Genomic DNA, 10,666 nt, shown 5'->3' with positions numbered 1-10,666 from the left:
AAGCAAGAGCTGATTGAGCTGCATGAAATGCACGTTAGGGCTTCCTCTCCTGTTTGGTATGAAATTGAGTAGGGGAGAGAACTGAATCTCTTTCTAACTTTTAACTATGAGATTTTTTTCTATCCCTGCGGTTGTAAAAGGTATCAGTTGATGAAACTAAATACGGTGGTAGGTAGCAAAATGGTATAACTACCTAGTGATGAGGCGGTGATGCCCAACAGCAATGAGTGAAGAGCGGACGTGGGGGGCTCGAAGCAACCCTGTGAATCGGCCTACCAACCAACGATCATTCACATAAAAGGCGCAAACAGCAACAAATGGAGTTTTGTGCTACCTGACTTTGGCATGAGCATGTGATTTGCAGTGGTGGGTGGGTGGGTAGTTTGGATGAGATGGAGATATATGCCTATATGCCTTGGCTATGGCTTCTATTCAGGGGGTGGAATACCGATAAAGAAGGAGCAAAGCCAAGCCATCAATTCGACAAAACCAAACAATTGTCTGTTCCAGTCGTCACAAAGGGCTACTGTGAATGATCAGATCAAGTCTAACAAATCTCTCGTATTTGCGAAATGTTGTTACACACACACAACACATTTTAAACCCTCCACCACCCTTCCTCCACGGTCCGTCTCCCAGTCCAGAACCTCTTGCTAAATCAACTAAGAAGCATATATCATTGATAATGAAAAAGAACCTCGGCAACTCCCGAATCTAGCTCCCATTCTTTGTCAAGCTTTTCAGAGATCTTCTAGACCCATACACGCGTGCGTCTCTCCCTCCCATCAGTCTCGAAGCTCGCTAGAACAAACCAAGACAAAGACCTACCACACCAACCACCACGTGGGAAATAAAAGCCAGCACATTGGCCAGAACAAATCTCGACACCACATCACGAGCAAACCCCAAAAAAATTCTGGAAATAAATCCATATTCATATTAATTAGTCTTTTGTTTGCGATATCCGATTTTGCTAGGTAACGAGCCTAAAACCTTAAGTCGTTATTGAGGATTCCCCATACCCCGGAATCTAAAAAAAAAAAAAAAAGAGAGACGAATCCAGTGAAAAATGAGCCCCCGATTCTTTTTATGTTTGCACCCATATCGTGAGAAAGAGAAAAAAAGACCCCCATGAAAAAAAACAACAAATATATCATCGCTGTACGCCCCCAAAGTAAACAAAATCCCATCGCTCATGAAGATAAAAACCCCATAATCACCATCCATCCGTCCACCCATGCCATTGTCAGAATCCACTATTTTTTGCTGCTGCTGCCCATGAGGAACACATAAAAAAAGCCAAAACCGTCTATAGGGTATCCCGAAGCCGATAAAAGCAGCAAATTATTTCTTGTCGTATCATAAACTTAGTAGAGACTGTAGCCACCGTCAATGATGACGTTGGACCCGGTCATAAAACCGGAGGCGTCAGAGGCGAGGAACACGCAGAGACCGTTGAGGTCATCCACGTTTCCGAGGCGGTCCTGGGGAGTCAACGACTTCCAGATCTTCTTTTGGGCGTCGAGAGCGGGAACCTTGTTGAGGGCCGTGTCCATGTAGCCGGGTGAGATGCAGTTGACACGGATCTGGTACTTGGCCCACTCAGCAGCGAGGGACTTGCCGAGCTGGATGACACCAGCCTTGGAGGCGTTGTAGCAGGACTGTTCCTGTGGGTAGTTGACGATGGAGCCGGACATAGAGGCGACGAGGATGATGGAACCGGGCTTGCCAGCAGCCATCATGGCACGACCGACCGACTGGGACATGAGGAAGGAACCAGTCAGGTTGATGTCGATAAGACGGCGGAACATGGCTGGGTCGTAGGTCTCGGCGGGAATGTTGGAATCGGCGATACCAGCAGAGTTGACCAAGACGTCAGGGGTTCCGTAGAGATCGACGACGTTCTTGACGGCGGCATCAATGGCATGTCCGTCACGGACATCAACCTTGAAGAAGGAGACGGGCAGGCCGGTCTTCTGGTGAAGCTCGGCAGCAGACTCGTCACCGAGCTCTTGGTTGGCATCGAAGATGGCAATGGCCTTGGCACCAGCTTCAGCGCAGGCACGGGCCATATAGTTTCCAAGACCACGAGCACCACTAATTTCTTGTTAGTAATTTAAGACTTCCATCGTTCGAAGTTGTGCAAGTTAAACATACCCAGTGATGATGATGACCTTGCCGTGGACGCTCATCTTCTGCAGCGTCTTTGGGAGCTGAGAGTAGACCTTCTCCTCAAGGGGAACAACCTCCTCATCCTCCTCGACGACGGGCTCAGGAGCACGCTGACGAGGCTTGACGGGGATGCTGAAATGGTCGGCATTGCCAGAAGCGACGCCCTTAGCGTCGGGGTTGTAAACAGAAACGGGAACCTCAGTTTCCTTGATCACCTCAGACTTGAAGCGGCCGGCCGAGACGGAGAAGGCGGCGCGCTGGCAGACCGAAGGGGTTGTGCGAGCGACAGCGGGCCGAACGAGGACCGAAAGGCGCGGAGCCATGCGGGCGGCACGAACAGCAGAAGCCATTTTTGCTGATTTGTGGTGTTGTTGCTGATTTTGGTGGGTGTATGGTAGACTTTGTGAGAAAGTCAAAAAATGCTCAAGAGCAAGAAGTGGCTTGAGCGAACGTGGGTAGCGAAGGTTCAGCGAAATAAACGAAGGTACGAACGAGCTGAGTGTTCGGCCAGAAGCACTTGACACGAAGACAAAGGGGTCGTTGGGTGTAAGTGAATGGAGAGGCTGGGGGGGGAAGGAGATTCTGCTGATGGGTTCAAGGTACGTTAAATGTACCTGGGCTCCTCAATAGCGACCACAAAACTGCTCGTTGGTGAATCAAAGACCTGACAGCGTGAACGGGGCCGCCAGGCTCTTGTTATTTATAGGATGAATGGGATGGGAAAGATGGAGCAGGGGAAAAGTCTTTCTGCTAGGAGCGTGACGTGCTGGCTGAAGCTAGGGAAGGCCGGAGGGCGGATGAGGCAAAGGACCAGTCAGGGGAGCGGGGCCAAGATGGTGGCGGAGGGGCGAGTCGAGATCGTTCTTCTGAGAGGGTTGTTTGCGGATCAGCAACAAATTCTCCACGCAAAGTCGCAACCGCGAGTGCCGATTATGCGCCTGTTCCAAGTATATGCTGCAACGCTGCAAAATAAGCTTCCGGTCTCGACGTTTCCGTGCGTCTTTCCGCAGCGAAACGACCGGCCAGTAGCCCTCTCCCAGGATTCAGAGATGGATGGTTGATATCGACATGCCACCACACCACCACGCCCACCTCCCACAGACAGGGACAAGCGGCACAGCATTGTCTTTTTGCGGGGAGCGGCACAGAGCGGCATGCTGCGGACGTTCGTCTAGACCCTCTAGACCAGCAACCATCTCATCTATTTTTCCCAGGAGAAGCGTGATGCCAGGTTATTGTTGATGAGGCCTTAGCCTGACGTGGTGCGTCTCCACTTGGAAGCCCCGCCAGTGCACCAGTTGGTTGGACGAAGTCTTCAACAACGGCAAAACTTAGAGTAGCAGATCCACTGGACGTACCTGGGTTGGAGACGTTCACCGGTTGAGGCTGATGATTTGGTGGACAATGGACAAAAGCTAGAGATTGGCGTCTGTGTCCCCCTCCAACTCTGGTGGTTCAGTGCTCTGGTATTTATCTGCCCACCATCTAACTGATAATCAGCAACCACCCACCCCCTCGAGGCCGAGCATTTGCTGAGCGGGATCCTCGAGCGGTGAGAGCACATTTGGTGGGCCCAAAGATTGGGATTCAGTCACAAGACCAGCAGTAATTTCTCGGGAAACATGCAGTGCTCCAGAGTGCGGAATCGCTGGTGTCAGGGTCGCGGATGACGGTCACAGGTCGCCTGTCCTGACACTTTTCCAAAAGGGCAAGTGATTGCGACAGCATCTGTTGTTTCAACCACGCTTGCTGCAACCGCTAACTAGAATAGGTAAGTGGAGGTTAAATAGACGACAGGGCTGGCAAGGGCTGCGTGCCAGGGCCAGCCTGGGAGCTCTTGGACGATCAAAACCCACCCTCAACAGCATCAAACATCCGGCACTCTCCAAACGCACCTCGTCGTGCTCGTCCAGACGTGTCACACACCCAGTAGGGATTTTACACCCGCCTTGGCTTTGAACTGATCAGCAACACGTTATCTTGAGATACGAGACATGCGGCCCACGCCGGACCTCTGGTACGGCTTCATCTTCTTCCCTCCATTCTCTCGGTGGCCGTCGTTGCCGTAGATGGAGCTGCAGCACCCATCGTGTGGGGTTACATGCAGAAAAAAAGTGCGGTCGGAAACCCCGGTCAATTGGCGTCGTGGCAAACCACGCCATCAACTTTCTGGCGGTGCGTGGGGGCCCAATTTCTGAAAACCCATCCTCTATTCCAGGGGCTTCCTACACCCAGATATCACCAACTAAAACATTCACAAAAGATAATTGACCCCCGAAACACTTCACACCACTCAACATTCCGCAGAGCGGTGACCTACCCCTCAGAAGCCCCGCAGACCCCGCACTCAACAGAGACACAATCGGAGCTTGGGCTTGGACCTGCATGGGACTGAACCGGTGGTTGGGCTTTTTAGGATGAGTTGGACATGACAGTCGATATCTCGACATCTACCAGTAGGAGATGCAGCCTCTCTAGAGCAGTAGCACATACCGCTTACCTTGCATCAAGAGCCGTCTCACCGAACTTTGGAGCCCGAGCTTTTTGTTGGTGGTAAGGTCCATGTTGCTCGATCGATTCGAGGAACACAACACCATCGCCGATGATGAACTCATGCCGCACACGCCATTGCCAAAAAGAAACTAAAGGTGCGGGATGCATCAGCAAAATATCTCGACATTAGGTCATGTGGTTGCCTATGAAACTCGACTTGCCGGCTCAATCGGCAAGGATAGTAGTGTTGATGAAAAGACATCTACACCATCAACTACCTAATTCACATGGCCAAGACACCGAGGGGGGAGGACCGTTGGGCTATCACTTCGGGAGGACCTGCAACGTAACCTGCGGTGCACAGCCTTTCGGATTTAGGAGGCAGCATCCACGAATTGAGGCTGTCTAGGGGAGCACCCTTGCCCCAAAATAATTGAGATACCGAAGTAGGTTAACACGCCTTAAAGATAGTTTGTAGGCCTATAAACTATCTTTAAGGCGTGTTAACCTACTTTGGTGTCTCAGCTATTTCGTGGTGGGAGGGGAGCTCCAGCTCCTATCTCGACCGGTACATTGTCGATCTTCTGCCTTTATGATGGTCCGCTATTCGGAGCAGTATCTCAAGAAACAAATGAAGTCTACCCTCCATCAGGTACCGTCGATCCAACCGCAGGCAAGAATCAACCAAGCAGCACAGTCGTTGCATGAGCGTCTGCATGCCCCGCCCAGCCGCCATGCAGCACGGCTGTATGAAGCCCCCTCAAGCAACCCAACCCAACCCATACCTCTGCATATATTTTCGCAGCTTCCGAGTGACGCGTCAAAAATGGTTATCAACGCCTGCACCACGCAAAGGCACGCTAGGTAAGGGAGGGAACGGTAATGCACAGTCAAATCCTTCGGTCGAGACTACTGAAGTCGAGAACGTCAACGACTTGGTGCCCCTTGCTTGCAGTGGCCTATCGGAGTTGCTGAATGCATCATCTTGATAGGGACTTTTTTTCCTGCTCTGTTGGCCTGAGACGAACTCCATCAAGAAGCCCTTCCAGAACCTTTCGGATACCCCACCTGAGTCGGGACTCATCCGCGGGTGCGGGGATTGGCTTGTTGGCCAGCCCGCGGCCGTCTGCCCATCGGTCGTTTGGTTCATCAATCACCTCATCACCAGCAACGACAAGAACGCCCATCTGTCAGACAGGGTAAATCAAGGCCCCCCATGGTTTGGCAACATGTTCTCCCCGTCTCCTCCTTCATCTCATCCCCTCACTGTCTTTTTCTCCGTAGTTGGTGGTGTTAACACCAACCGCCAACAAAAATCCACCACCCAAAAACTCACGATCCAAGGCATGTCGTTCAAAAAAAAAGGTACGGGGTAACCTCTGCCAGCTCGAGCCAGCTCCGTGGGACACGCCAACGCCAAGCGAGCCCCATCCAACGGCTCACGATAATCTTCCCGCAGGGTCGAAGCGAGCCGCCGCCAGTCAGCCACAGCATCGTATTTTTATTTCCCGGTCATTTGGGTCGGCAAGGGCCTAGCCCGCCGCCTTTTTACCCCAGATCAGATCTCACGATGGCCTCAAACTCGCCACCATTGGACCCCTGAATCCGGGGCGCCTTGTGGCCCCAGAACGCTTGGACCACGGACAGTCTCGGTCGCAGCAACCCTTACCCTCACGATCGATCACGCAGGTCACAGCAGCAGGCATGACATTGACGTTCACGATGTTCCCGCTTTCCCGGTTTTCTCTTCGTCGCCACTGCACAGATTGCATAAAATTGCTGTCGCAGCGGGAGAGCCCGTTGACAGCGTGTCGTGGCCGCATGGCACACAGAAAATCCGCCAATCTAACGTTCCTCTCTTGGCCCAAGAAGTCGAGACCGCTGTCGCCCGGAGCCAAGCGGACCATTTTAACTGCTCTTCAGCGTAAGTTACATTTGGTGTGCGTCTGATGTACAATATCGAGTTCTCCACCTCTGGAGTCGTTGCTTTATGAATATCACATCTGGCAGCCAAATGGCCCTCATCCACATTAACCTCAAGAAACACATCGACCTCCCCTTTTTTCGATTTCCCCTTCCAGCTTGCTTGCTCATGGAAGGTCGCATACATATCTGGCTCTCAGGGCTTTCTCCTTCACATAAAATACAGCAATTCACTTTCTTCAGCGACTGCTCTCAATCTTACAAGACTGATATCACTCAATCCGAGTCGACCTCATTCCCCAGTTGCTCCTGTTTGATCATCACAATGTATATAGCAATTCATCTTCAGGAGATCACTCCGCATCTTTTAGACTGATTTTATTCGCATTCCATACTATGAAAAACGCTAGTACACACTCTCACATGAAGCTTGGATGAGAAATAAAGGGTATTATCGTACAGTACTCAACCACAAGCGATACATCCTAAATTTAGGACAAGAAAGAAAGAACAATCACCACCCTGAAGAAGCCCTTCCAGTGATCCATCCATCCACCATTTCCTTTCCATCCTCGCCTCAAGAAGAAATGTCTCCGTCGAACAACCCAAACCATTGTTTCTCCCAAATTCATCTTTTTTTCCCATGAAGAAACGCCCAAACACAAACACACACACACACACACACACACACACACACACAAAAAAAAAATCATCTCCATCTTACTCCTCCACCACAAACCTCCTAACCTGCTGCCTCTCCTCCAAAAGCCCAAACAACCCCGCCAAATGCGGCGTCAGCAGCCTATTCTCGGTAAAAACCTCCCACAACCTCCCCACCACAGGCCTAAACAAAATCTCGTTCCAACCTTCACCCTCCTCCCCCTCATTCTTCCTCCTCCTCAACTCCGCCTCCGCCTCCGTCCTCGGGACATACTGCGCGATATTCCTCAGAATCAAAACCGCGCTAAGCGGCACCCCCGCCGCCTGCGCCGGCGCATTCGGGTTCCGTTCATCCCTCGCGCTCGCCGTCTCCTCAATCGTGATCGTTACCGTCTTCGCCGGCCTGACAACCCTCGACTTTGAAGAAGACGAAGAGAAACTCCCACTCCTGGATCTGTTAGTGGTCGAGGTCGGGGACGGAGGGGGGGGCGGTAGGGGGGCCAAAGGAGAAATCTCCGATGGCTTGGCCGCGTGTCGGATCTCCTCGCTGCGGAGGTGGGTTTTGAGGTGAGCCATGTACTGAACGAGGAACATCTCTGTGGGGCGGGGGAATTTCTGGCAGTTGTTCCAAGCGCAGGAAAACATCCCTTCCTTGTTGACCAACTTTCCATCTTCAGTGCGGGAGACGCTGTCACCTAAATGTTCGGCAACAATGTGATCCCACATCTTCTCTGCTGTGAGATTCCACGCGCCGCATTTGACTCCCCCGGGAGGTTTGCCATGAGGAGCAGGAAGTTGACACTGGAAATACCCCCTCCCGTCTGGGCTGATGGGGTACCGTCTTGGCCTGATGCCCCTAATCAGGTACTTCTGCTGAGACTGCCCTCCCGGCCCCTGCTCGTGCACAATCTGGGCCCCGGCCGATTCATAAACGCTCGTGATGCTCTTGATAAACTCTGGCGCGCTGATCATGCTACGGCCCTTCCGCTTGAGGGGTTCGAGGAATTCCGTGTTGTACGCCTGCCAGATCGCAAGCTGGGTGATGTTGGAGTCGGGGTCTTCCTCAAAGAAACACCGGATCCAGGCGTAGCAACGCTCCGGTTCTTCAATGGCAAGAAGCTTCTCCAACAGGTCCTTCGGCGTAGGAACGACCGTCTCGTTGGGGGGGTCGTAGGCAAGACGCGCCTCGCTGACAATCAGCTCCCGCGTTGATCGCTTGGCGCCGTGGGAGAGCAGTCGGACGAGGTGAGTGACGAGATGCTCTATCTTGATGTGCTTGAGCATCGTGTCAAGGTTCTCGACTACGGCTGTGTACTGGTAGAGGAAATCGGTGGTAATGTCCAGCAGGTCCTCGTCGTTGAGGAGAAGCCAGTCCATGATACGCTGGAGGACCGAAGGAGGGACATTGCCGAGTCTGTTCGTCTCGATTGGGTGGTTTAGTGCGATTTTGTTGAGCGCCTTCAGGGCAGTCAATATCACACCCCGATCGTCCGACTCGAGTTTCGCAAGTAGTGACTGATACAGAGGGTCGTCTGATCTGAGGACAAGGTAAGGGAGAATCGATTCGGCGATTTCGAGAGCGAGATGCTTCAACTCGACGACGCACTCCAGTTCTGGCAAATTGAGAATGACGCAGAGGAGGTCCTTGACTGGAGGGTACTCGGACATAAAGTAGGCATTGTCCGGCATGTTGACCATGTTGCGGATGGTCTGTGTCGCCTCCAAAACCAGCGTGAGCTGGTCGCGGAATTCGGCGGGAAGAATGTTGTCGTCGACATCCTTCCGACGCTTGAGCTGGGCAATTCGTTCCAGGATATCTGGGGTGCCCTCGAGACCATCCAGCTCACCAATGTCGGTGTTGTCGGAATCGGGGTCGTACGAAACTGTCCAGTTGACATGGTAAATCATGCCACCAATACTAAGAGCAAGCTCCGTCAAGCCCTCAGCGAGGCCACAGAACTGAGAGAACTTGTATTTATCACCACGCTCGTGTGAGATTTTGAGGAGATGATGACAGCCAAACGCCTGTTCTGACCGGATGCCTGACCGAAGCGACAAGAGACAACGCTCGTAGATGTTGGGCCCATCCATAGCTCCTGGAAACCAATGTTAGAGTCGAAAATACCATAAACAATCCTAACAAGTGCTTACCAGGTGGTAGACAAGCTCTTACAAGCATCCCAGGATTAGGGGCAGCGACTGGCGGCTGCTTCAGGAGTCGTTGTTTCCTGGCAAACAGCTCTGGGTTGCTGGAGGGGGTGTCGACGATACGCAACGGCATCTGCTGGACAGGCTGGGGCACAAAGCCCTGAACGATGGGATTGTTCATGTCAGGCCCTGGAGGGTTGAAAACATATGCGCCACGGTGGGAGTTTCCAGGATTTTGAGCAATCGCAGAGTTGTTGTGAGAGTGGGAGTTGGACGAGGGGGTACCTATTTGCTGCGCTCCAGATGCGTGACGGGTCTGGCGTGAGGAATTGGTGTCGGGATGGAAAATAACCCTCGGTGCAGGAGCTTCCCTGAGTCCCCGGGAGGCGCGGCCTGATGCAGGAGTCTCGGCGACAGGACGCTCTCTGGCCGGCGTACTTCCATCCTCAGAATCCTCCCTATCGTTTCTCCCCTTTGCGACAAAGTTCTCCAATGTGCGTGTCAATAACGATCCTCCCTTGGCAGTCGTAAATTCGAGGATCTCTGGCGGAGGAGGCTCCTTGTTGTGGATTTTCTTGATCTCGAAGGCGGCAAGGTTCTTGTAGAATATTTGTTTCAACGTATACGCGTCGGCCGGGGCGTTGTGTCGCATAAGTCCCAACCCTTCGCACATCTTCCGCCACATCAGCTTCTCATCCGAGACCTTGTCATAGCCACCATTTTGCACGATGTAGTTGAACAGCTTGTACAGGTCGACACTCAGGTTTCCCATCTTGGGCTCGGGGTCAAGATGGGTCCCGCGCTTCTCATGGAAGTCGCGAAGCTCCTCGAGGAACTTTTCATATTCGGGGGTTCGGTCGACGGTATGCTCAACGATGGGTTTGGTCGGGGCCATCTTGGCGCATCGAGACGCAGCTCAGCGTCCAGATGCTGTCGAGTGTGCTGGGGAATTGACAGTGATCGGATTCTATTGTTATAAGTCGCTATACCATGCGGTAATCAGTTCCGCTACCTGGGATCGGAAACGTGACTGCTGTGAAGAATGTGGAAATGTTGGTCGAGAAAACAGGTGGTGTTTTGTCTCCAGCCAGCTGCCGTGATGCGACGCGGGTTGCTGACTTCAATTGACGTGCACTGGGATTTTTTGGCGAGCAACGACGGCTGGAGATATATGCCAAGAGACGCACGGACCATCACCGTCGTGTTACACGCACAGACCATACAGAGGAGCATCTCTCCCCTTAATGCTCTCAACCTCTCACACCTGCTC

The 10,666-nt window shown here is 52.5% G+C and overlaps 3 protein-coding genes across 3 annotated transcripts; all 3 read right to left on the bottom strand.

The window, feature by feature from the left end:
* Positions 1-914: 914 nt before the first annotated feature.
* On the bottom strand, positions 915-2,522 carry QC761_407010 (uncharacterized protein; the record flags this gene model as incomplete). Its single annotated transcript, XM_062878978.1, has 2 exons — positions 915-2,097; positions 2,158-2,522. 2 exons carry the CDS (start codon positions 2,520-2,522, stop codon positions 1,368-1,370), a joined length of 1,095 nt encoding a protein of 364 aa, XP_062732555.1. The 3' UTR covers positions 915-1,367.
* A 426-nt stretch (positions 2,523-2,948) lies between these two features.
* QC761_0069280 (uncharacterized protein) lies at positions 2,949-4,187 on the bottom strand (the record flags this gene model as incomplete). Its single annotated transcript, XM_062872688.1, has 3 exons — positions 4,029-4,187; positions 3,684-3,820; positions 2,949-3,038 (listed from the first exon to the last, which is right to left on the bottom strand). The coding sequence occupies exons 1-3, from the start codon at positions 4,045-4,047 to the stop codon at positions 2,949-2,951; spliced, it is 246 nt and encodes an 81-aa protein (XP_062732554.1). The 5' UTR covers positions 4,048-4,187.
* A 3,121-nt stretch (positions 4,188-7,308) lies between these two features.
* Positions 7,309-10,521, bottom strand: RSC9 (Chromatin structure-remodeling complex protein rsc9; the record flags this gene model as incomplete). Its single annotated transcript, XM_062878979.1, has 2 exons — positions 9,400-10,521; positions 7,309-9,344 (listed from the first exon to the last, which is right to left on the bottom strand). Exons 1-2 carry the CDS (start codon positions 10,289-10,291, stop codon positions 7,309-7,311), a joined length of 2,928 nt encoding a protein of 975 aa, XP_062732553.1. The 5' UTR covers positions 10,292-10,521.
* Between the last annotated feature and the right edge of the window lie 145 nt (positions 10,522-10,666).

The sequence above is a fragment of the Podospora bellae-mahoneyi genome, chromosome 4, assembly GCF_035222275.1.
Source record: "Podospora bellae-mahoneyi strain CBS 112042 chromosome 4, whole genome shotgun sequence".
NCBI lineage: Eukaryota > Fungi > Ascomycota > Sordariomycetes > Sordariales > Podosporaceae > Podospora > Podospora bellae-mahoneyi.
The sequence above is the reverse complement of the archived record's forward strand: the minus strand, read 5'-3'. Positions and strand labels throughout refer to the sequence as shown.